This window comes from Dasypus novemcinctus, chromosome X (assembly GCF_030445035.2).
Source record: "Dasypus novemcinctus isolate mDasNov1 chromosome X, mDasNov1.1.hap2, whole genome shotgun sequence".
NCBI lineage: Eukaryota > Metazoa > Chordata > Mammalia > Cingulata > Dasypodidae > Dasypus > Dasypus novemcinctus.
The window spans coordinates 115,057,799-115,084,655 of NC_080704.1; the positions used below are offsets into that span (position 1 = coordinate 115,057,799).

The following is a 26,857-nucleotide window of genomic DNA, read 5'->3' on the forward strand; positions in this document are numbered from 1 at the left end:
GTGCTAATAATAGTCACCGTGCCATCCACTCCAAAGCTCTAATGCAAAAGCCGGAGCAGAACAGGGAGGAATGGATTTGGAGTTGAGTCCCAATTAACCATTAAGGGCTGTGAGACTTTGGGCAAGTCACTTAAATTCTCAGCTTCCTGACCCATACAATGAGGGTAAAGAGCATGGACTTCCTCTGGGTATTAAGAGGATTAAACAAGATCATGGATGTAGCACAGGTGTGACACTTAGTGGGAATTCAACAGAGGTTCAGTGAGTCAGAAAAACAGCTCCTTCACTCCTGCACCACCACCACCACCACCACGATGTGACCGGTCTCTACCACCCAGTCCATTTATTCAATCAGATTCCAATTTTATTTTTAGAAAAAAAAGAGCAAAGTTTATTGAAATTTCAAGCTACATTTGAAAAATCAATATCCCAATCCTGGAGACATACATCAGGATAAGGTGTCAGAAAGTGGAAAGTGTTCACTGCCACACAACCCCCCTCAAGGCAAGCTCCCTGAGGACATTGCCCAGGCACCATCAGGTCAAAGCCATTCCCTTGTCCACAAAAGGACACCTTCGAACCAATCGCCGTTCACTTGAAAGTTTTCCACAAGAATTTTAAAACAGTAACAACAACAAAGTTTTTAAACGACATTGTGAAGTCCAAGCTTATTTTCTTTCAACCCCATTCTATGTAGTCAGCACCAGTGAATGGCAGGTTTGGCATTCAAAAGAGGACCTCACATGCCTTCGGTGGATAGATGGAAAAAGGTTGCAGCAGCAAGGCATCCGTGGCCGCATTCTGAAGCTGGCCCCTTCCCTGTATTTATTCTTTAGTCTTACTTAACCTAAATGACAAACTGGATCAACTTGGTAAATGAACACATTCAAAGAATTGGCCTTAAGAGATAAGCAACCAGTCAGTACTCCCAAAGCTGGTTAGGCTGTTCAGCATGTAGGTGTATGTGTCTATGTATACATCTCTACACTAAGATACAGATTTAGCCCTAGGGTAAATACACGCATTTATGGCTATATAGAAAAATGATGCCAATACTAACCAAACAGAACTTTGTAAGCGGTCATCCCAAAGCTGTAGTCCCACACTGGGCTGTGCACAAAGCCATGCATTATACCATATTAACCAACAGAAGGCTGACTTGGTCAATCTCTCTCATCTGTTCCCCACTGCCTTTGCCAGGCAGGGGAGAAGAGCGAGGTTGTTTCTGCTTAAAACACAAGTGGCTTCTTCATCAGAACAGTCATTGTCAAGTGAAGCTGTTGAAGATGTCCATGGAAATGAAAAACAGACCCCTTATACTTTCTGGAAAAAAACTGGCATCACATCTCAAGCTACCTTTCTCCTTTGCCAGTTGCAGCTAAGTTGGCCGGGCCCTGGGGGCCCCCAGGGCGCGGTGGCATTAGAGGCTCACTGGCTTAGGATAACTAAACCCCATGTAACTTAGCCTCCAGAGTCCTGCTCTCTGTCAGGGGTTTGTCACTGGAGTGGACCCAGGTGGCCATGTCCTCGGGACATCTCTTGGCACCAGCTATGCTAGGTGTAAAGTTCTCCACATGAGATGACGCTTGGGGAGCCAAAAACAAACTGGAAAGAACTAGGTAGAACAAGTTTAGTGGCTCTGCCCACCCCTAGGACAGAGCCACTTACACCGCAGAACCACCGGGGGCCTCCGGCACTCGTGGGGATTCAGGAGCTAGCTCTTCAGGGCTCAGACGAGACTGGAACTTCTCCAGCTGCTCAGGGCTGGCCAGAGTCTTCAAGAGGGTGTTCTCACGCTCCAGCTGGGAATTCTTTTCCACCAGCTCTCGAATCTGCTCCTTCAGGATCTCTACTTCCTCTCGCACAGCATACATCAAATGATTCTTCACCAGATCCTGCCACAGAGGAAAGAACATCAAAGCCCTTTGGGTCACTCGGCCATCGGCGTGCCTGAACTGTCCTTCATACACCAGCCCTCCAGCCATTCCCCTCAGCACAATGGCGCCACAGCCCTATTCCTCTGGCCTCTTTCTCTGAAGCATGTAAACCCTCTCTCAGGAGAGCAGGATGATCTGGGCCATGCCTGAGTTGGGAGTCCAGCTTTGAACTAGGGAGGCTCCCCCTGCAAGTTTCTAAAGCCTTTCAAAGCCAGCTGTGCATGGGCCTTTCCAGCAAGACTTCTGCTGCTTGCTGGGGATTTGCTAAGTCTCCATTTCCACATATGGTCCTGGATGCTGAAGGACCTGCAATGCACCCCAAACTGTTTTTCTCCTTTACAAATCTCCACTGAGAGAATAAATTTGGCTGTTATGGCGTCTCCTCTCCTCCACCTGACCCAGTCTGACATAGGTCCTGAGGGAAGGTACAGGGATTACTATTGCATCTTCTCAGAATTCCAGGACTGCACTGGGGAAAGGGAACAGCAGCCTTAGGCTCCAGTACACAATTAAGTGACTGCTAAAGGTTGGACGCCCCAATCCCCTGCAGCCATTTTGGCTGCTTGGTGGAGGATGACCTCTACCTGCTAAGGAGAGGGAGAAGAGGTGGGGTGCTTTGCTTCCTGTTTCCTCCCAACTCCTGACCCCAGTCTGGGCTCTGCAGAGGCACTGCAGTGAGTTGCATCCAATGAGCTCTGTCCCCTGCCAAACTGCAGGATGCCAGACAAATGCGAGTTTCTGAGCTCCCTGCCCTGCAGCCCGCCCTGGAGGGAGCCAGAGGCTGCTGCAAAGCCCTGAGATGGGGGAGGGAGGGAGAAAGGAAGGAGCCCAGTAAGGGCAGAGTGAAACGTGTTTAAAGGTGACACTCTAATTTCACTCTACTTAAGGCATCCAGGGACATGGGAAGCAGGCTGTCAGCTTCCTCAGACTCTCTACTAACGGTTTTTGCACCCGCCCCCTCAGTCCTGCCCTAAGTTACATAAGCAGTGGCTAGCTCTGGGAACCGGAATGATGCAGGGGGAGCCCACTCACCATGGCCTGCTCGATCTTGTTGTCTATGGCCACCACGCTGGCTCCAGAAGCACTGCCAAGACAAAAAGCAAAGCGCCCGTGTTACCACTCATTTCCAGTCTGAGTACCTGGTAGCTGTGGCCAAAGTCCTCCATCTGCCCGGGCTCTCCCTCTCTCCCGCCTTCCTGACCGGGAGTTCCCAGCAATTTGTCTCCAGGTCCCTCCCAGGCCCTTGCAGGAAGCTGCACCTCCCCGCCCAGGCTGGCTCCTCGCTGTCGCTGTCGCCGCCGCCTCCCCGAGTCCCTACCGCTGCAACGCGCGAGCCCTTGGGGTGCTCTGGCAAGCTCGCCCGGCCCGAGATATATGTAAACAATGGGGGGCTGGAGGGGCGAGCGGCCCAAAAAGTCCCCTGACCCTGGTCCTTTTCGGCGCCAACCCAGAAGGTCCCGGACAAGCCTACCTGGCTGCAAAGCTAGCTAGGAATTCCTTCTTAGCTCGGAAGCTTCCAGCCTGGCCTTCCCAGAGGCGCCCGGCACACAGACAGCCCTGTGCCCGGCCCTGCCCCGCCGCCCCTCTGCCTTCGGCTGCCTCTGCGGCTGCAGCAGCTCGTTCTCAAGGCCGCAGAGAAGGGATGCTCGGATGGCGGATCCCAGCGCGGGGGTGACCCCCACCCCCTAGCTGCGTCCCCTCCCTCCGCCCCTTCCCAGGATGCTGCACCGCGGAGAACAGGGCCTGGCGGAGATCCGGTTCTGCGCCCAGGCCCCGCCTGCGCCCCGGCTCGGCAGTGATCGCCGCTGTGTCTGCGGTTACCTGTTATCCAGCTTAACGGAAACCACATCCCCTCCGAGCAGGGAAGAGAAGAAGGAGATGGAGAAATTGTGTAGCTGATAGACCGCCACCTCCATGGGGGTCTGATACATTGCGGTGCTCGTGGCTCGGGCTGCCGGGGAGCTCTGGCCGGGCTTCGGGACTCGCGGGACGGGCTGCGCGGGCTGGGCGGCCGCCTGCTGCTGGCGCGCTGCAGAGGGCTGGACTCTGCGCGTCCTGCCTTGGGGCTAGGAGTGGGGCGAAGGCTGGCGAGCGGACCCAAAGCCAGGCAGGCGCTTCAGCTCGTTGAGGGGCAGTGGCTCGAGGGATGTCACTTAATGTGTCGCAAGCCCCACAGCCGTCAGTCCAACCCAGACTCGAAGATATTTCGGCTCCTGCTTCTTTATATAGGAGGAGCCAGCTGCGTCACATGGCGTCAGGGGCCATGCAAATAAGTCCGGTACTGGGTGTTGTGGCCCAGTTAAACCACATGCCCTCCCTGAACCTTAGGCTGGGACTGTAAACAGTTCAGCACTTTCTTGTGCCAACTGGCATCTCCAGAGAGAGCTCTGGAGATTGGTAAAAACCAAACTAGAGCGAAACCGAAGAGATTGCTGATGGCTAGGGAAAGAAAATGTCCAAGTGCCATAACAGGCGGAATAAAAGCATTCAGTAGAGGGCGGCGCTGGGATAATAGTTTCAAAGCTCGTCTCAAAGTGTCTGCCGGCATACCCTGATGGCTTTGCAATGCTCTTACTCGACCTGGACGCCCACCCCCACCATTGGGAGCTTCACCTTCTTCCGGCTTCTCACCCTCTCAGCCTCTCTCCTGCACACATACTTTGCCATCTACATGTTCACTCTCCCACCAAACCAGCTGTCCCCTCAACCAGCCAGCTTCTGGCCCCCAAACTCCACTCCAGCTCCTAGCTACTCACCTCCTCCTTTGAGTGTAGAGATGTGGGAGTAGCTGCCTGTGTACTGGGCTCAGAAGTTAATCTGTGCATGTATTTGTGTGGTGGAGAGGGCACCCAGGAACTCAGATGAGTGTGGAAACATGTAGAAGGGAGCAGCAGCGGGGGGGGGGGGGGGGGGGGGGTGGGCGGGGAAGGGAAAACGACTAGGTGGGTGACAGAGAAGGTGTGGAGGAGACAGGGTAAGGGAGTGGACCCTGGAGTGACCACAATATGTCAGCCCCTGTAGGTCTCCACACTCCACTTTGGAAAGAAAATGCATTATCCAGAATCTCACGTTCCTATTTAATTTTTTAAAAAACTCTCCTATAAACAGCAAATGAAAACAAAACTACAAAGGAAGGCTATATATAAACCATCCCACCTGCCCTGTGACAGGTCCAGCCACATCTTTGGAGAGTCCTTAAGGAAAAACAGATTCCAAACCACAAGGAACATGAAAAGATGATTGTTGCCCAATAAGAGTTTTATGTGTTTCCATCAAAATATATTTTTATTCTTTTTTAGCCTCAAGCTTTGCTGGTGATGGTAGCACAACACTGTGAATGCAATTAACAGCACTGAATTATATATATGAATGTGGTTAAAAGGCAAACTTTTAGGTTGTTTATATGTTACTAGAATAAACATTTTAGGAAAAATCTGTGGAACTGTACAACTGAACCCTAAGTTAAACCATGAACTATAGTCAGTAGTACAATTATAAAAATGTGCTTCCATCAATTGTAACAAATGTACCACACCAATGCAAGGTATTAATAATAGGGTGGTATGTGGGAACTCTGTATTTTCTGCATGATTTCTCTGTAAACTTCTCTGATAAAATAACAAGAGAACGCATCTGACTCAGGGTCCTTTTCTCCTGTTCCTCCCTGAGTGATGCCACCTGGTGGGCAGAAGCAGAACTGTAGCTGGAAGGAGCAATCTGGGCAGGACAAGGGGCAGGTGATGCAACCAGGAGTATTCTTTACACCAACCCAAGGGCTGTAAGGACATTGGGTTCCACCACATGTACAATAGTTTGGATGAAGCTATGGCCAGAACCCATGAATTGGTGCTCCACGGGCTGTGGTCCATCGAAATAACCTAATGCAATCATGGTACTGGAAAAGTACTGGGTCCTCTTATCAGCAAAGAAGGGAATTATTATTTGCTTCAGGATATTTCTCCTAACCAGGTGCCTGGCACCAACACCCTGGCCAAGGCCCCAGCTAATCCCTGTCTGAAGGCCTTGATTTTTTCCAGGTTGTCAGTGCAGTTTTGCCACTGAGAAGCCAACGTTGTTTTGCTGTCATTTGGGGGGAGGGGGCTCAGAGTGGCCGCTTTATTTGCAGAGGCTGACAAATGGGACTACTCAAGTAAACCTAGCCCAGGATGGTGCTTTTCTTCACCCCAGTTGAAGACTGAGAGAAAATCCCAATCTCAGGACATTTTGTTAAGTTTGAGGTCTCAAGCTCTCTGAACATGGTATTTGCAGTAAGCAGTATGTACTAGATGCAACCAAGTGCAGACTATTTTTATAGGTCATCAAGGACATTAAATGAGGGGAAAAAAGCCCTTCTTAAATCAGGTGCTTAATAGCGATTGGAATTCTCTCATATGTTAATCTGCCCTTTGTGATGCCCAGGAGCTTTCTTGGTTCAAGAAGTCTCTAAGTGGACCTTTCATTGGCTTGTAAGTTTTCCCTAAACTATCAACTGCTACCCGTCCCCAAGGTGCCAATGGAGATGATAAGAAAAAGGGAGGGAGAAATAAGTTGGATTTGCAAGGAACAAACACTACCAGGAAGACAGAGCATAGGGCAGAAGAAAACACGGCTCCTTCAACAAGGACTTACTGATATGGAGAAAGAGGCAGAGAAATCCAGGTAGTTTGGGGAGACATTAGAAAAAGGGTTAAAGTTGACTATCAAAGCTAGTTAAAATTGTATACTAATTATACTGTGATTAAAAAATAAGCTGAGCTTGAGATCCATTGACAATAATAGCTACCATGAACCGAGCATCAGCTGTGGGCGAGGCACTGTGCTGGCTGTACCACCTGCAGCATAGATGCTGTCATCAACATTTTACAGAACAAGAAACTGAGGCTCTGTCTGAGAGGCTAACTTGTCCTGGTGGCACAGCTAATAAATGGCAGAGCTGGAACTTCAGCCCAGTTCTTCCTGACCTAGAGACTAAAAGTTTGTCCCTACTACCCTTCATAGTGGGGCCAGGGGGGTAGGTTGGGGAGGGCCTGTTTGTTGAACAAAGAATGAGACTCGGATGAGTGAGTTGAGACAATTGGGGGATGAGTTGGATCTGCAGGGGGACACATGAGGAGGGAAAAAGAGTGAGGGGCAGTAATGCCCTAGGATGCCAGCAGCTCAATGGGAGATTTTGAACTCTGTGAGTGCAGCCAGCTTTCCTGATGTTCAAGGAGGTGAGGGGGTGTGGAAGAGGGAGCAGCAACAGGGGAACCAGAGGATTATTGAAATTGTGCTCATCCAGGTCATTTCAAAAGGTAGCCAAGCAGTCCTCAAAGAAAGCTATATCTGTCTAGGAAAGAGCAACTATTAATCCAAGAGGGTGGCTCCTAGAATGGAATATATAGTCCTGGGGTATGCAGTATTCCAAATAAGGTATAGAGTGGCAGAATAATAATCACAGTCCAGTCAAACCTTGAGTTCTTGGGGGTCCCACTAACTGGCACCCTCAATTAACTCCTTTTCCCCCTTATTCCTGCTGTGCTTAGTTTTTAAGGAGGCTGAGGCCAACAACAAGAAAATAAGCTCATATCAGGGATTTAGTCTAAAAGAATGTCCTCGGTCCAGTTCACACTCAGCCAGTCTCTTGTCCCCTCTACACATACAGCTCTACCTAGTGAGGGTTTCTTTTTTTTTTTTATTCATTTTGTAAAAATATTACATTAAAAAAATATGAGGTCCCATTCAACCCCACCACCCCCACCCCACCACTCCCCGCCCCAGCAACACTCTTTCCCATCATCATGACATATCCATTGCAATTGGTAAGTATATCTCTGGGCATCGCTGCACCTCATGGTCAATGGTCCACATCATAGCCCATACTCTCCCACGTTCCATCCAGTGGGCCCTGGGAGGATCTACAATGTCCCGTAATTGTCCCTGAAGCACCACCCAGGACAACTCCAAGTCCCGAAAATGCCTCCACATCTCATCTCTTCCTCCCATTCCCTGTACCCATCAGCCACCATGGCCCCTTTTCCCACACCAATGCCACATTTTCTCTGTGGACCTTGGATTGGTTGTGTCCATTGCACATCTATGTCAAGAGGAGGCTTAAATTTCACATGGATACTGATGCAATCCTCCTGCTTTCAGTTGTAGGCACTCTAGGCTCCATGGTTTCTGATCCTCCATTAGCAGAGATATAGTGACTGTACCCCAGGGTCTGATGGCTAGGGGAAGACAAAGGACTTAAACTGGAAAGATTTTCAGGAAGGGTAGAGTAGCTGGGGATGGATAGGTGGGGAGGGGAGGGGAGGAGGAGGAGGAATCCAAAGGGTTTTCTGCTTAACCCTCGGCACACCAGAAAATTCCTCTGCCCAGAATAGCTGCACCAAACCTTGTGGTGGGTGGAAGTTTGTGCTGTACCGGAGATCTGTTATCTGCTCTAACATTTCTGAGGAAAGTGCTTATCCATGGGGCTCTCAGCATCTTTGTGTTCTGTGAAGTGGGCCCCAGACAAGAAATATTGGCCTAGGCATTCAATAGCCCAGCAAGCCTAAAACATGTCAATGTTTCCAAGCTCTCTTTCTGATATCCTCCAACTTATCCATGTGAGCTGGATCCAGAGCCAGCAGACATTAGCACCCAGCTGATGAGCCAAGCCCTTTGCCTGCTCTTAGTTCTAGCTGTAAAGCCATGGGACTTTGCAATGAAACAGACATGGCTGACTCTCTCAGGGGTGACCTGCTAGATGAAGGAGGGGATTGGGGTGGGTGGGAGGCATAATGAGGATGGGGCTAACTCCCTCCATTTCAGGAGGTCCTGGAAGCCAACTCATTCCCTTGGAGCTGGAGGAAGTGTCCCAGCATTCCCACCGTTCTGTTCCACTTCAAAAGCCAGACTCTCCAGGACAAGAGCCCTTCCTACTTTGCATTCCCATGGGACTGTGGAACTGAGACTGGGCAGAGGCCGGGCAGTAGAGCCCAGGGACAGGATCTCAGCACGCTGAGGAGAGGTAAGAAGCAGATGTAGGGTGGCTGTGGTAGGATGGGGGTGGTGATGGGGGAACCTCTCATTTGCCCTTTTGTCACACTTGGAGCACTGTGCACCACATAGCAAGAAAGAAAACTATTTATAGGCAAGTCTTCCTTATTTTCTACAGGGAATGTTCCACCCAAAGATTCAGCAATGTTGCCAGCAAAACACAGGGTCCTGTGTCAGAAGAAGCGGAAAAAGACACCATGCAAGAGGTGTAGGACAAGCCACAAAGCAAACACTGGGTTAGGAGCTGGAAAAGGAAGTACAAAAAGGATATTGAGCACTAGAGCATTAATGGGACAGTTGAAAAACATCCTTCCCCATTTACTCCTCGACCACGGCCCCCTTCCTTCTAAATTTCTGTCTAGTTCTAATTACTTACTTGTCCCTTTTTCTGAAGAGGCTGGGAGAATAAGGAGGTTGAAAGGCCATAGCTTATTTTTTCCTTGCTTCTCTCTTCTCTCTGGTTCTACTCCAGTATGGAAAGCTATAGACAGGAAGGCCGCTGATACTCACATAGTTACTTCGGCTTCATGGAAAATCCCCAAAGTCCAGAACGAAAGAAGCAAGAAGGAAAAATCATGACAGAGAAAGTGCCTTGTTCTCTGTGGATCATGTGAACTGCCCTGCATGACCAGGGCCCATGCCCCAAGTTTGGGGGACAGGAAAATGGGGAGGGGTGATGCAGATGCTGAAGGTGATGGCAGGTAGGAGGGAGCCTAAGGAGGATTCTGGCCGAGGAGGATAATCTCTTGGAAGAGCAGCTAACAACTGACTTGGGGCAAACCGTGACACCGAATGATGGCAGGAGCAATGAATTGTGCCTTTCAGCTCCCTCCTGGACAAGGTCCCATGTCAGCTTCACAAACAATCTCTGTGTGACAGTAGGGATGACAGGCAGAACCAAAACACATTTTGACAAGGCATTCCACAACACGACGTTCCCCTCCACCCCTGCCCAATTTGGAGAAGTCAGAAACTGCTCTTGTCAAATCATCTTCATCACTCCAACTCTGTTTATTCACTATGGTGGGGAGGGGGAAATTGTCCGAGAGTTTCAGCAGGACTGGAAGTATTGGCAATGTTATCCAGGAATGTAGTTTAGCTTAGTGGATCTTAAATTTCATGAACCTTGTGCCAATATTTATGCCTGTCTCCCTTCCCCTTATGTCTTGCAGTTGGGAAAATTTACCTCTTTAATTTGTCCAAGCCGTCTCTTTCATTTTCTAGCCTCTCAATTACCCATCTACAAGTATGAAACAGTTAATCCTGACCAAAAAAGTTAACAAACTTGGCCTTGGTAAATGGAATCACTGCCCTCACCCCATTAGTTGCTATCACCCTTCAATTTAATTCAAATTAATGCAATTCAAAGTTGATTGAAGGCCTTCTCAAAGTACAAGACACATTTCAGGGAAACCTTAAAAAGAAACTGGTAGTACAAGTCCAAAATTGTGCTTCTTTCCAAAATACTCTGGGTCTGTAGCAAATTCAGAAGTGTCTGTGCTGGTTAGACCTTAGTGAACTGTTTGCTTCAGGAAAAAGCCTAGGGCTTGGGGTTGCTTGGGAGGGCAGGCTGGGGTTTGGGAGGGCCATGTCATTGCCATCCCTGGGAATCAATCCATTCCACAGAATGCGGTGTGCTTTTCTTCTCCCCACCCTGTCCTTCAGTCCATCTAGTTAGGGATAACGCAGCAGCCTTGATGCTTGTAGTTTCTAAGTGGCCTACTGTTCTTCTGACATTATGGTTTACAGTGCCAGCAAGGGTCCTCACCCTGTTTCCCTTCCAGGACTCCAGGGGCTTATAAAGCAAGGGAACAATGCCCAGGCCTATGCTTTCTGAGTTGTCAGTCCCCTCTTTCAGAGAAGGAGGTCTTTAGTGTAGGGCACACCTCTACCTGCCAATCTCTTGGCCTCTCTTTGGCGGGCTCCGCTCAATCTTATCCTTGCTCCATCTCTCTCGGAAGCTGGTACTAAGGTTCTTTGACCTTCCTCAGAGACTGGTGAGCAACTCCAGGCAGGCAAACCCTCCCCTTGTTTCACAGTCCACCTCTGGGGCTCCGGTCCCACTTTCCTTCTCAGGGCTGGGAAAGAAAGCAGCAAGAACATGGATGCTCTCCATGTTTGTTTCTCTGCATCAGCCTTCCACCAGCTTATTCAGGCCAGGAAGACACTGGCATGGCCTCTCTCCATCCCTTCTGCTCTGTGGAGCAGTTCTAAGAGCTGAAATTCCACACCATTTCGTCTGGCAGTTGCCAGGGTTACTTTGAGTGGTATGTAAAGGACTTGGGGTTATAAGCAATGCTTGTAGGATGAGAACCAGGAGGAATCTCGTTGGGCATGCGGAGCCAACAGACAAGGGGCTTGTGAAGAGGTCCAGGGATCCAAGGTGGAGTACCTGGCTTCCACTGTGGACCCTGTTACAGAATGGGGGATCTTTGGAGTGGTACAGGTTCCCTGGGTAACAAAGGGACAGCAATAATGCTGGCCTCTTCAGGCGCTTCATATCCTCAGCCATGATGGGCAAGCATTGTGAGCTCCCAGGGCCCTCATATTGTACTCCTGAGGCCCTCACTTACCTCACAGTGGAGCTATTCACCATGGACTCACTTGAGGTAGCTCCTTGATCCTCTATTGTGGGACTCTGCAGATTTCAAAGCGCCTCCAGTGCTCCAGTCCCTCCCCCCACTTAGTTCCCTGGACGGAAAGGACAGAGCCCAGCTGGGCTGGGGGAGGGGGGGTGTACCGGAAGGGAACAGAGGGCACACTCCTCTTAGAACAGAAAGAAAGGAGAGAAACAGGGCAAGCTCCTTCTTGGGCAGGGACGCCAGCCATGGAAACAGTGCCAGGGAACTCAAAGGATTTCTGGGAGGGGTTAAGGAAGGCCTCTCAGCCCAGATTGAGACTCACTGACAAGGAATACACACATCTTATCTGTAAAAAGGAGAAGCACAGCAGCACACACATATTTATGCACACACCCTCTCAAGCCTTTCACACACTCTAATTCATAGAGATAGCCTGAGAGACATATCTCTCTCTCTCTCTCATTCACTTTTGCACATATACACATACACACAAAGACACACACTCGGCTGTTGCCAGCTTGCCTGTGGCTCAAAAGAGATAGTAAGGTGACAGGACATGGAAAAGACAAGACATGTTAGGCCAGAGTGTCAAAAGCCACAGCTCTCTCTCTGATTTCCAGGACTGGCTGCATGCTGTTTAGGGGTTATAGGGGACTGGATCTTAGGGGGGAAGTTTTGGGCCTCAGTCAGGTGGGCACCCAGGGAATCAGCTTGAAGCCTCATACTGCATGGTGTGATGCAAACAGGCAGCCCTGGTTGACTGTAAAGACCACAGTGTTCAAAGATGTCAATCTGACAATAAACTTGGCTCTTTTAAATAAGGAGAAATAGAAACAAGCACCATTTGGGCACGATCATAGGAAATGATTCCCACAGGTTCCTCATGACAACCTTTCTAACCAGAGCCAGTCCTAGCAGAGATTTCATATGACTGGCTACCTGAGAAGCATGATTGAGGGGCACTGAGAAAAAAAAATCCCTCTCACTCACAGCTGTTTTCCCAATCTGACTACTGCATTGCCTAAAATGTCACTATCAGAGTCACTCCTTTGGGTTCTAATTATATCTCTTAGAGTTCTTTACACTTTGAAAAATTAGAAAAGTTTGTTTTCCAGTGCAAAAAGCCTTGGAATGATACCCCATTCTGTCACTACCTTTTACAAATAGTTAAATACAAATGAAATTATATTACTTTTGACAAGAGTAGTTGGTGGACAAGCAGCAGGCAAACCTTGATGATGGGCTGTGGAAGCAAAGAAATGGATCTAGAGAAGGTTCTTTACCTCAGGGGGAACTGGTAAAAAATACAGATTTCCAGAGCTATGGCCCTAGAAATTCTAGTGTAATGGGTCTTGGGTTAAGAAGGGTAATTTCCTAAGGTTGCTTGGGTAATTTGAATGCAGCTCTTCTGGCATCAGTCCATTGAACTGCTTTTAGGAACTCCTGGCCTAAGCTTGAGAGCCGGGGCTGAGTCTACATGAAGGGCCTCAGTAGTCCCAGGGGCACTGAGACCCACATTTTGCATGCCATACTGGCAGGGTTTGGCATATTCTAGACCATCTCTGTCTCTCTCAGTCCTGAGAGCTTATCAGAATATTGAGTGAGACCATTAGTGGAATAACCCTGAACCTACTCAGATTTATATATAAATCTCTGGCAAATTTCGCTTCTCTGTTATGAGTAACATAACTTCTAAGATGCTTCACAGCTGTCAGTGGGAACTCTTGGCCTGGGAGGTCAGGGGTGTGAGGACTAGCATCACAGGGTGGGAATGGAAAAGAATGCAGGTGAGAAAATAGGGAGGGGCCAATTTTTCTCCAACAGCACGGTTTGGCCAATTAACTGGTCCTACCTCCCTTCTACAGAAGCCAGCTTTCCTCCAGCCCTGTAGCTATCATAGCCCAGTCAAACCTGGGCCCATTCCCAGGTTAGCTGGATGGGTGTGACTCACTCCCCCCTCAGGAACATGCTGGGGCTGACTACAGAGACTTGCCAGGATCTCTGCAAACATTCCCATCCCCACCCTACTCCAAGCTCCAGGACACCCGCCCCTACCATCCTTACCCCATCCCATGGCTGTGAGCCCCTCCCTGACAAGGAGCTGTTTCTGCAGCTCACCGACTCCCCTCTCCCAAGGGGCAGCAGGAGGGGAATTCACTGTTCTCCACAGTACACATCTGGCCTGTGTTCTGGTATATTTTTATTTTTATTTTATACTGCAGGCTAGGTTTGGGGCTTAAATAAACAAAGACTATGCTCCCTAATCCCCACCTCCCCAAGGCCTGGACTTGTCAGCAACAGAGTGACACTTTTAACCTCTTCTCTTGCTCCTGAGGCTCTCAGTTTTGGGGGATGAGGTTGGAAGAGAAAGGCTTTTTGAGCCAAAGGTCTGGACATTCTTAGTGCCAGTCTAAAATACCATTTACCATTTTTCCAACCCTTCCCAACGTCCTGAATGTTAAGCACTGAAGCCACCTTACCAAGTACAGATTACTTTTAAAGGCCCCAGCAATTGTGTAAAGGTAAAGAACACACACACAAAAAGTGGAAAATTCAAAGTGTTTGCAAGGATATATATATATTTATATATATATAAAAGAATCGCCTTACAGATGCTTTTGTGCCACCAGGCAATGACAGGGTGAAGGCTTTGGTGGGCATGAGCAATTTAAGGGCCTATACACTGAGCAGCGTGCAGTGGGCCTGACCAGGAAAGGCCTCTTGCCAAAGCTCATACACCCTAAAAAATAAGAGGAACAATAGCTCTTATGTCCTGAGATAGCATTCTCGCAGAAAAGTAACGACTCCTGGTCAACAGTTCTGACATCCTGTTATTTGCTAAAACTAATAATACTGTGGAGTTTGTTGACAGAGTTGCAGAAGTGCTAAAGTAAATATGGAAACTGAGGAACAGCCAAATATAGACAGTTACTAGCTCAGCAGTCAAGAAAGGAGTTTCATATACACTCCTTGGACATCTTGGGGAAGTAGGGCTGGAGCACGGTTGGGAGGTAATCCAGAAGGCATTGGTCATGCCACCAGTAGCTTTCTCCCCAAAAGTCTGCTGTTACAATGGGCTGGGCCCAAACATCTGGTCCTGAGACCTCAGACAGATAGTAATGATAAGGGTCTGTGCTCTTTGAGAAAGGCAGCTTTGGCCTCCATTCTAAGTGAACTTGGTCAAGTGGAAAGAAAATATATCAGGACACCAGAGTCCTTTATCCACCTTGGCCACTAGTCAGCTGGGGGATGGCATCAAAGGCTTCTAAACACCCGATGTTAGATCCTCATTCATGAAGTGGCATTAATACCTGCCCCCCCCCCCACACACACACATACAACATCTACCACTCAAGGTGTTTATGTTTATGGACATGCTAAAGCTTGGAAACATAGTATAATTTATTTCTTCATAGACTGGAGACATCCTTGATGACATTAGATACATTTGCTTGTGTTTTCATGACTTTATGGATACCCTGTAGATGGCATAGCTGAATTCTTTACAGAGTAAGAAGAACTGTGTGAATGTGATATACTCCATGATGAATAAGGGCCCTGGTCCCCAAACATCACTCATGATAATGGCTCCCCAAATGAACAGCTCTCTCAGTACTGTTTCAAAATCTAGTATTTCTAACTTTTGTCCAGTTAATTTTTCTTTCCATGGTTTCACAAGTCACCCATACTGCTTATGGGAAGGGGCAATTTGAGAGATTGATGTTAAAATGGAATTGGCATGTAAATTTTTTCTCCAATATGTCTTACTAATCTTTCCACATATGTAGGATTTCTAGCTTGCACCATTTTGGGGCCTCAAGAACCTCCCCGGTGGTACAATCAGTAGTTGTCAGGATGTCTATTCCTTCAAGTAGGACCAGGGCACAAGTCAGATAGAACTATGACTGAAACTGGGCAGTTCAAGGTCTCAAGTGAGCATTGCTTGGCTTTTTAGACTAGAATATAAGCTTTGTTAGGGCAGGGGCTTGTCTTCATCACCACTGTACCTCCAGAGTCTGGACCAGTGCCTGGCATGTAGTATGAACACAGTAAATATGTACTTAATAAATAAATTAAGGGATTGGATAAGTGTTAGAACTTTGCCAGTGATGCCACTGGAGAAGAACTATAGGCAAATTCATGAATTAGCCTTACAATTCTGCTTTAACAACAATCATTGTCTAAGAGAAACTAAACTGTTAAAACCATGAAAGGCTGTAAAAATGAAAAGTACTCAGACAATCCAAACAGTTTAATTGAGCAAGTGGCCACTAATAACCTGGAACCCAGGCCCAACCTCTTATATAAAATGGATAAAGCATCTGTGTGTGTGTTCCCGGTTCCCCACTAAAGCTGGGACATTGCTCAGTTTCCATCTTTAGCCAAAGGGGCTAGGTCAGTTGGGAACAGCTCACCCACAGGGAGCAGTAGAGGGTGATAAAGCCCAGGAGCAGAGCAGCCAAGTCTTGGCTGGCATGAATATTAAAGAAGGATTTAGGGCTAGCTGGCCTGATTCCCTGAGTGAGTGACAGCCATGTAACTGGAATGATGGGGGTGGGGAGTGGGGGGTGACCAAAACCGTCTCCTAAAAATATCCCCACCCCCTCCAAGATAATGGAAATTCTTGCCATTTGTCTCCATTGGGTTTGCAGTCTTGTGGATCTCTGTTAAAATTAAAAGCCCTTCTCAGAAGGGGAACTACTTAGTTTTTCTTAGGACAAGAACATGATGCACCTGCTCAGCTTGGTTTGACTAGTGTGGGGCTACTGAGAGAAGCCGCCTAGATGGCTAAGTATTGACTGGTGGGGTGCTGCTTAAATGGGGCATCACAACGGATCCTGGTTGCCTGGTTTCCAAATATTCCTGGATTTGCTGTCAAGAAACCGAGCTGCCTCTGAGTGAGCACATCTAAGAGCAGTACAGATTACGACAAAGGAGCTTCTTTTTCTGCTTCTCTTCTTGGTAAATAAAAGCCACCTGTTGTGAAGATGCTGTGAAGAGGAGCAAGGCCACCTTGGGAAAATTGGCAGCCTTTATCTTCAGTGCCTCCTGGCCAGCAGATCCCATTCGCCAACTCTTTAAGGCCTCCTCAGTGGACACATCCTTCTTAAGCTCTACTTTCTCAATTATAAGGTGGCTTAGCTGAGAAATGGATCCTCAGCAAAGGTCAGGGGCCAAGAAGGGTTTGACTGGGACTTCTTTCCCTTGGATAATTTCCTTTTATCAAGATCCTCCTGTTAACCCAAAGCAATGAGTCTAATGTGGGGGGAGGAAGGAGAATTCCAGGCACTAGGACAGGTCAACAGGGGAGCTTTCTTTGGCCATTTTCCACCACTCTAAGTTGGCAGTTGCCCTCTCAGCCCGTCCACCAGGCAACCCTGGCAACACAAACAATACTTACACTAGAGCTGGCAAGTGTATCCCTTGCCCCTCAGCACCTTTCCTTCTTTTGCTTGTAAAACTTTGGAAGAAACCCCAGTCTCGGAGGCCCCCTCTAACTTGACCAGGTGATGGCTGCCTGCCTGACACCAGGCAGAGCTGGGCCATTAGAGGGAGGCAGGGAAGTAGGGCTGGGACCACTCCCTCACCACGTGTGCCTGTTGTGAGGTGCTGACAGCTGGGAGGGGACCTGAAACCAGTTAGCCTGGGGCTTCCAGCCAGCAGTGTATTTTCATCTTGTTTTGACTGGGATTGTCCTCCCCTGTGTAAACACATCCATGTCAGGGGGGAAGAAAATGTAGAACAGCTTAAAATAGGTGGGTAGAATGTATCCCATCCATGAATCACCAGTGAGGGAGGTGCCCTGCAGGTGGGTGGGCCTTGCTTTAAGCAAATCTGACGCAGGAAAATCTCGATTTAACAGGAGGACAGGGATCCATAGTCCCTAGAGATCTCAAAGTCTCATCTGGTCCCAATAATAACATCAGCATTTCCCATGGACTGATTTCTTAGCAGATACTGTACTCAGAATGTTATATACATTTGCCTTTTGAATCTTTGTCAACAGTCTTAGAAGTTGGGTATTATATTATCATTAGGCCCATTTTGTGAATTAGGAAACTGAGGCTTAGAGAGGTTAAATGACTTGCCAGGGGTCACACAGTTAATAAGTGGGACAAGATCGGATTTGAACCCCTGGTCTGTTATTTAAAAATGCTAAACTGTCTCTAGTTTTTTTTAAAAAGGAGATTTCCAGGTAGGGCTGCAGTCCAGGCAGCTACTGGAACTTGCACCACTGTCCTTTCTCACTGCCCCTCCATCCACAGCTGCAGAATCCAAAACAGACCCTTAGCAGTGTTAGGGTGGGCTAACCCTTGGGTTCTTTTCATTGACTAAGGATTCCCAAGGCAATTCCCTATAAGTGTGAGAAACCCCCTAGAATGCCAGGACAGAAATGATCTGCATTTCAGATCAGGGACTGGCAGATTGGTTAAGTAAGGCCAGCTTCTCAACCATTCTCAAGGGAACTCCCCCCCACAATGGCAAATCAGTACACACTACCCAGACACTAGGTAGGCTGGGAGAGGGACAAAAGACCCAGTATAATCCAGTATAAGGAAAGACCATATGTAAACATGTATTTTGAAACAAAATGTCATCCATCCTGCAGTCTGTGCAGGACTAGCCCCCAGGCTAAACAGGCTAAATTGTGAAGTAGGAGTTTGTCTTCAGAACCTTCCTGCTTCCTTTTCAAGTACCAGCAAGTCCCCTCAGGCGACCTATGCCCTTCTGCTGCCTGGAGTTCCCTGGGGCCCCTCAGGGTGACCCAGGCCCAGCTTTCCCTAGCAATACTCCCTAGAAGGGAGACTTCCAGTATCTCTCCCCCAAATCAAAGGTATCTGGCCTTTGGGTCAACCCTTAGAACAAACTGGAGAAATTTATGTAAATGGCAGGTAATGGCTTAATAGGTTTTTCTCACTTGGATCACAGGGACTTCAATTTTAGGCATGTGTGGGGGTGGCGGTGGGGGTAGAAAAGGGAACCAGTTGTGGGAGGAGAGTCAGCAGTGAGGAGTTGCTTTTCAGTGCTCTTCAACTCTTGCCAAGTAGGCCAGGTTCTACTCTGAGTACAGGTAAATTTGGTTCTGTGTATAGGGATGAATAATCCTTCCTTACATTATGCTGTCTTCATTCCAGAATATGGTGGAAAGAGGTCTGAAATAGTAGTAAGAAGAACCTGGGTAAACTCCTATAACCATTTTGGGCCCCGGTTTCCCTTAAAATGTAAAATGAGAGGGTCAGGGCTGCAAATTTATATTTATTTGGGTGCTTAGTTGATCTATGCTAATCACCCCTATTTAGACTGGGAAATCCCTGAAGCCAGAAGCTATACCCCAATTGTCAACAGTGCCTGGCACACCGTAGGTGTTCTACAAATGAGGGAATAATTGAATGAACACATGAAAGAATGAATGAATGGCAAAAGTGACTTCTAAAGTTGCTGCCTATTCTAATAACCTCTGCCTCCATCTCCTCAGATGCAGCTATTTACAGTTGTATCTATGAGTCAAGAGGCCTAGGCCAAGGGCTGGGTGAGGCTTTCAGCCCCTTGCCCTCAGCACCAGGCTGCATTTGTGCACCCTCGGGTGCAGGGGCAGCCTGCGCTGGGGAGGGCCAGCATCTGAGATCAAGGCAGCAGGAAAGAGCTTCCAGGCACAGGATGCTGGAGGGGCGGGGGTTGGGGTGTGTGTGTGAAGGTTGTAGGAAGGACAGGGTCGGCCAGGAGGAGGAGCCAAGAGAGTAACTTTTAACACAGTTTTCTATAAAACGGGAAGCAGAGATAACGGAGACCTGAGGGGTATCTGGGCTGAGGTAGGAAAAGTGCCGAGTTGCATGGTGACTCAAGGTCAGGAGCTGGAATGGGGCCCAGAGCCCTCAAGCCTCGCTTGGCTCACCGGGCTGGGACTGGCCCCTGGCTCCAGGCCAGCTCCCTGAATAGCTCCCCCCTACCCCCACCTCACCCCTGCCCCTTCACAGTCCCAGCTTCTTTGGCCAACCTTCCTAGTCCAGCTGCTGCCTCCCTTTCCCTCCCCTCTCCTCCCTCCCCCAAGGCTATAGGTTGGGGCTGGTGCAGTAACACACTAGAGCTCTTCAAGGCAGGCTTCTGAGCAAACTTGCTCCCCACTTCTCCCTGTGTTGTCTGCAGTCGCACTCTGATGCAACTCCTCCCTGCCTTACACAAAAAGGCTGAAGTTTGCCACTCACTGCCTTCCCACCCCTCCTAACATACCTCCTGCCCTCTCCCACCCCACTCCATTCCAGAGTTCCTTCCTAGGAACACTCAGTCTGCATTATTCTGAGGGGCTGCTGTGTTCTCCAGTGCTCACCCCCTCTCCCGCCCCCACTCTTGCCTCCAGTGCCCTTTACCACTTCACCTTTTAACAGGGGCCAAAGTCTCAGTCCAAAACAATGAAGAGAGAAATTTCAGGTATTAGTGAGCTGGGAGAGAGGTCTTTACAGGGGCACGGGTCCTTCCCAGAATTCCTGAAATAGCACTGTGGAGGTAGCTACCTACTCTGGATACTTATTAGGCCAGTTCTGGCCTTCACTGCCCTGAGATTGAAGGTTCTATCTCTGCTGTTACAACTTTTGTGTGACCTTGGGCAAGTCAATTAATCTTTCTGTATCTCAGTTCCTCCATCTGTCAAATGGGGATGATTATCCTTGCCCTACGCCCTTGACAGAGCTGTTATGAAAATTAAAGGAGATCTTTTGTGTGTGAAAGGGCTTTTTAAATGGCGAGGCCCCGGACAAATATCAGCGATTATTATGCCTCTCCAACCCTGCTGTGCTTGAAGGGCCCTTTCAGGTTATATAGTAGAACCCCCTACGGAAAATAGGAGCTAAAAGGCCCCACAGCGTGCCTGACACCTGCCCCTTTCCTCTGTCTCATCTTCAGTCTCTCCTCTAGGGCTTGGCCTTCAGCCAGATTTGGTCTCCGGTACATCTCCACACTGCTTTATGAACATCTCCTGTCCCACACCCATAACCCTCACCACCAGTCCTGTTGCCTTCAGGCCTCCCTTCACTATCCAAGAGCCTCTTGCCATGCCCTCTCCCTCTCAGGCTGCCCAGGGCCATCTGTGTGCCGAATGACCCCACTTTCCCAGCCCAGACCTCAGCCCTTCCCCATCAAAACTTTTAAAAGGAAGGGACTCTGGGAGGTCATGGCTGACCTTGACAAATTGCTGCACAGGCTGAACACAAGGCAGAACACCCAGCATGTGCAAGAAATACACCATTGTTGGATTACATGGGATGGGGGAGATTTTGGGGGTAGAGTCTGCTTTGGGGCCTCTGAAAATTTGCCAGATAGACAATTGCCTGCTCCACCTCTAAGTTCAGCAGGTTGTGCCCACCTGCTCTTCCCACTCATCTTTCCCTTGTCTCTTAACCCAGAGAATGGGCTGGGCTGTTTGATCTCTAAGACCTGCACATAAGAATGTGATTTCCTGGCCTAGAGCCACTGAGTTTCTCTGGTGTTCCCATCTTTCCCCCAGGAATGAGAAGCTGGGGAGCAGTTTGGGGCATCCTCTGAATTTTCTAGCACAATCAGCTCCCTCTGTAGGGCTATACCCAAGAGTCTTGTCACCTGAGGAAACCTGAAGATGGTTTCCCTCCCAAGAATTAGGGGCTCCTGGGCTTCAGCCTAGGGACTGGAGAATGAAGCCCACCACAGTATACCACCAGTCAAATAGCTTTGCTCCTATACAAAGCAACTGTATTTCCCTTAGCTAGGATGTCTCTTGGTCCAGAGATTATTGGGAAGAGAGTTTCTCCCTATCCGTGGGGGACAAAGCCTTTGCTCTTATCCAGTGTGCCATTCAGGGCTTCATTTCAACCCTCCTTTCCCCAAAGGAGGAAATTAGAAGCAAAAGGTGACCTTGCTAGGCCTTGCCAGGGAACTTGTGACAGGGCAGAAGTGTATGGCCTCATTTTTTTGGCCCCTACCACCTGTCTCCCTCCTTCTGCCTACTGCTGAGGCCTCATGTTGGTAGGTAGGTTGGGAGGGAGTGGGAACCTATGGAGAGGCCATCTGGGAAAGCTGGTCCTGTAATGGAGGTGAAGAGGGTGGTCTCAGAGACCCAAGGCTCAGCAGCCAAAGCTGTGGTAGGGACTTTGAGGCAAGTGAGGGCTGAGGGCACTGGAGAGATAAACAGTCTAGATCTTTGGTAGGGGTGGGAAAGCTGGTAAGAAAGATCACGAACAACCATATTTATTACCAGTAAGAGTAGGAGTAATGATCAAAACAATAGCTACCACTTATTGGGAGTTTATTATCTATCAGGCACTGTGCCAAGCACTTTCCACACATTAGTTAATTTATTCTTTCTAACACCCCCCCCCCCCCATGTAAACAGGAGCAACAACAAACCACCATTTAAAAGATGAGGAAACAGATGCTCAAGAGGAATGTGACTAGCACAAGAGGTGGAGCTGGGATTTGGGAACCCAGTCTCTTTACCCCTATCCGGCACTCACTGCTCCTGCCCCAATATGGGCCCTGCCAACCAAAAAGCCCCACAGGTACCATCAGTAAGCATGGTTTGGCCTCCCAAGGCTCTGAGAGTCTCAGTTACCTGGAAATGGATTTTCTCTCCTCCATTGTCTTCTAAGAGGCCAACAATTCCAACAATTCCAATTGAGAATTTGTTTAAGCACATCCAGTGGATGAGACAGGTATCACACAAGAGTGAGGGAAGCAGATGTGGCTCAGTGGACTGGACTCCTGCCTACCACATGGGAAGCTGCTGGTTCAGATCCTGGTGCTTCCTAAAGAAGATAGCAAGCTGGCACAATTGGCAGGCATAGAAAGCTGACACAAAAGACACAAGAAGAAAAAGAACATGATGGGAGACACAACACAGCAAGGAGCAGAGGTTCCATGGGCAGGCACAGTGAGCTGATGTGACAAGATGGCGCAACAAGAGATATGGGGAGGAATAAAAGAATGAGAGACACAACAAAGCAGGGAATGGAGGTGGCTCAAATGATTAGGCACTTCCCTCCCACATCGGAGGTCCCAGGTTCGGCTCCTGGTGCCTCCTAAAAGAAACAAGGAAGATGAACAGACGCAGCAAGTGCAAAACAGTGGGGGTGTGGGGGGTGGGGAGAAATAGATAAATAAAAATAAACCTTAAAAAAAAAAGTACAGGAGAAACCTGATTTTGCTCCTGCCCCTACCAGAAAATTGTCATATGATTCCAGGAAGGTTGAATGCCTTCATAGGGCCTTGGTTCCCATACCTGTTCAGATTCTATGTCCAGTACAGGGCAGGGATCAGTAATGTGCAAAATCCAAGAATATCCAAGACTAAGTGATTGACCCTGGACTACACTCTCCTCAATGGAAGAAGGCCTGCCAATTTGAAAGCATTCCAGGCCTCACCATCCACTCAGGTATCACTCTTTGGTGAGTTTGTAATACTGCTCACCACCACCCTCAACATATGGTCTGGGACCCACTTAGGACCTCCATGCCAGACTGTGGACCTTCACCAGTATGCCCTCCATTCAAGCCCTCTCTCACCAAACATGCATTCGTGTCCTTTCTGAACATTGCTTTGAGATGACCTTTCCCTTGTCTTTTCCTTCCCATTCTCCTTCCTCTTCTTTTCCTAGGCCTGCTGTTGCTCTAGGAATGCCATCCTTTTTTTTCTCCTGGCACATGTGTCTAACCAACAGAGGCTGGCTTCCTCCTGGAGCACAAAATTTTCCCCTTTGACCTACTTGGCATCTTCTGTTTTCTTTTGATCACATATTTAAAGAGATGGAAGGAACTCTGAGGATCAACTAGTTCAATTACTGCATTTTATGGATAAGAAAATGGAAACTCAGATAGAGCATATGACTTGCCCAGGGTCACATAGCCAGGAAGGGACAGGGCTGATATGCTATCCAGGTTTGTCTGACTCCTGGGCCACTGCTCTTTCACTCATCTCCTTTGTTCTTTAAATAAGGCCTTAAGCCTCCAGCCAATGCCATCTGTCCCCCTTCTCCAAAGGTACCTATTGTCCATGTCACACTACTAAGTATTGACCCTATTCTTTAGTTGCTCTACATGTGTATATCTAGTTTTCTCAACAACAAAGTAACCTGGGTGGCAGGGAGCCAACTCACTCCTCTCATTTGAATGAAGTGCAAAGACGGGAAATGACCTGCCTAAGGTCATACAGTTCATCCGTGGGAAAATCAGGAACAGGATTGAGGACTCCTGGGTTTCCACTCAAGACCATTTCCACTACACACCAAGGCAAAGCCTTTCTTTCTCTCCTGTTTTCCCCTTCTATACTCTACTGGATTTTTCATCCCTGTTCCCATCTTCTTTATATTTGTCTCCACCTTCCTAACTTGCATTTTTCATAAACCTGCAGGATTTTAGAGCTGTAAAGGACCTTAGGGATCATTAGTTCTAACTATGATTTAATAGGTAAGAAAACTGAGACCAGGAGAGGGGGAGTAATTTGCCTGAAATCAGACAAATAATTAGTGGCACAGCTGGTACTTGAATTCAAGTCCCCAACTCCTAGTTCAGTGTTCTTTCAACCATTGTTTTTCTGCCTTCGCTTTATTTCTGTGGTCCTTTTTGCTTGAAAAGCCACCCTCACCCGCAGTCCAGCAAGATGGGCAACTGCTTGGACCCAGGGTCACATAGTGTCCCTGGGGATGGTGGAAGTAGCAGAGAGGCCTGTAACCACCCACAACCTACCGTATCTCATACTGGGAGGCCCCCATCCTGGCCTTGCCAAGAATGGTGACTATCAAGATTGTATTGAGATAAAGCCATAGCCTCTCAGATTCTCAGTTCATGGCCTAGAGAGTGGCGTCAAAGCCGGAGTCGGCTGCAAAACGAGGTCAGTTCACTGTTCTCCCAATGGAAAAATCTTGTAAAATCAATAGCACTTGTAAAGTCAACAGGCCCAGAGACCTTTCCTCTGTTTGTTTTTTCCTCCTGTGCTGCACTTTCTCACTGGCCCTGCTGTGAAGATACATACAACACAGGAATCTAACAAGTGAAGCTGCAGAGGCCAGCCCATAGCTCCCAAAGCCCCTGAGTCAATGGGGAATATGGGGTATGTTGAGGTGTGAGTGACTTGCAAAGTCCCTGGCCACACCCCCCTGGAACCCTAGGCAATGCTGCTCAGGTCCAAGACCCTCCCTGGTGACTGGCACCTTGTTCCAAATAACCATGAGCTGCCCAAAGTTCCAGCAGAAATTCTGGAAGCTTGGCCTTGCCCTGCACCAGCTTTGCCACAATGGGCCTTTGCTAAGGAAGAGAACAACTAGATAGCCAAGTAGATAACACCATGGGACCTTCCTGCTCTGGGAAGTATCTGAGGCCCTCAGACTGAAGTGGATGTTGGCTCTTTTCCCAGACACCCTTTCCCCCCCAAATGGGTGCACCTTCCCTTCCCTCCACATACACAGAGGTTGGCTGCCCCCAGGCTATTATTTGTTTGGTGACAAAAAAGCTTGTTCCTCCTGCTCCCAAACTGTCTTACCATAGAGCCTGAAACTTCTACCATTAAATAAAATCCTTAGTTTATATGAATGTATTGTGAATTTATGCCAGACTGGATCCATTTGACAAATATTCATTGATCACCTATTCTGTGTCAGACACTGGTAGGTTTTATCAACTATGCTTTGTACTATTGAAGACCATTGTACCTAATGAGCTCCCACCAAGCACACAGGCCTGCTGAAATAGCAAATTTGTTGCTTCCAGGCAAAGGAAACTTAAGGATGAGATATGGAAGGTAGGTCCTGAGAGTTAGCATGTGCCATGGTGTGGGTCTCTGGACACTGGGGTATTGAGGCCCAGGCAAATGGGATGGTCATCTGGAAGATTCCCCTCCCATACAAACCTATAAGACCAGGGATAAGCATCACATCCCAGGGAAGTTGTTCTGGGAGACTGCAAGAGATAGAAATGAGGACAATCTCAGGGCCTTCCATAGCTAAGGGACAACTGTGCCCTCTGCCCTGAGTCCTGGCAGCAGGAATTCCTGCCTTTTGGCCTCCCAAGCAAAGGACAGGGATTTTAGAAGAAACAGTCCTCTTTTTTCGTATATGTTCCCTGGGCCCTTGCATTTGGTTCCATTGCTAGTCAAGATGCATCCGAGGCATTCAAACACAACTAGGTAGCTCTTCAGTGGAAAGTTTTTCTGGTTATGCACTCCATTTCCTGAGTACATGAACTAGATTTCACAGCTCATCTTCTCTGAGGCAAGGTCTTGGCCCTGTGCCTGCTCCCCCAACCCTGCCCTCTGGGTGATCTTGCTCAAGGACGCCAAGGGAGTTGGAGGCAGGGACTGGGAGCACAGCCCAGGTTTCCTGGATCCTGGCCTGGCACTCTTGCCACCAGACCCCACTGCCTCTCCTCTCTTGCCCTTTGTGCTATTTGTACCCCTGGAGGTGCATGCCTCTCCCCCACTAGCTTTCATTGGTCAAGATGTTTCTTCTAACACCAGTCAGTGGTTAAATTATATGGGGCCTAGGGAGTCTGGTTGTCTGCTGCCCCTGGGGCCAGGCATAGGCCTAGGGGTGAGGGTGGGGAGGGGAGGATAGGGCACTTTGCTTGAACACCACAAAGCTGGGTCCCTAAGATAGTCATTTTTGCCAGGTACCCTAAGTGCAGCCCCTGAGCTTGGCTTCCCAGAGCTAGGGCCAGGTCACTGCAGGGCCTCCACCCCCAGCCTTGTTGCTATGACACATGGGTCTACAAATGCTGAGCGGCATTGTTGGGCCCGGATGCAAATGGCACGCAGCAGGGTCTAGCTGTGAGCCAGTTGGCCAGCTGACATTTCAGGTCCAAAGAGCTTGTGTGTACTGGACAAGCTGTTTATTGTGGTCTTGGCACTGCCTGGCCCTTCAGACAGCAACAAATGCTCCCAAACTGGGAAAGGAGAGGAAATAAGGAATCAGCCGTAGCCAAAGAAGACCTGGAATCTCTTCTCTCACACCATTTGCTCCATGCAGCTGACGTGCTGCTGGTGCCAACCATCGGAAGTGTCCCTGTGAGGAAACTGGAGGGGGCAAACCCCACAAACCTCCTAGATCACAAATCGTGTTAAGGTCCACATCAGCCTCCTTCTGGCTGCCCAGTTCTCAGAGGCTGCTGATCATGGAAGGTTGAGTAATCAGTATTTGGACTAATAATGAGAAATCTTGATGTCACAAGGTTTAAACATATGTAGGAACTGACTGGCACCCCAAGGCTCCAAGCTCTACACACACACTTACACACACACACACACATGCATGCACATGTCCTCGGGAAGTGGTAATAAACAGGCCATGATAGAAACAGT

General features: G+C 48.6%; 1 protein-coding gene across 4 annotated transcripts in view; it reads right to left on the bottom strand.

The window, feature by feature from the left end:
• Positions 1-362: 362 nt before the first annotated feature.
• The window catches only part of TSC22D3 (TSC22 domain family member 3), a 63,526-nt gene continuing 37,031 nt past the window's right edge, over positions 363-26,857 (bottom strand). For all 4 annotated transcript variants that reach the window (XM_071213091.1, XM_004466326.5, XM_012528202.4 and 1 more), the window contains exons 3-4: positions 2,970-3,021; positions 363-1,895 (exon numbers count right to left, since the gene is read on the bottom strand). In XM_071213091.1, coding sequence (XP_071069192.1) covers positions 1,665-1,895; positions 2,970-3,021 — 283 coding nt within the window. In that variant the 3' untranslated portion in view covers positions 363-1,664. The remainder of the gene's footprint in view (positions 1,896-2,969; positions 3,022-26,857) is intronic.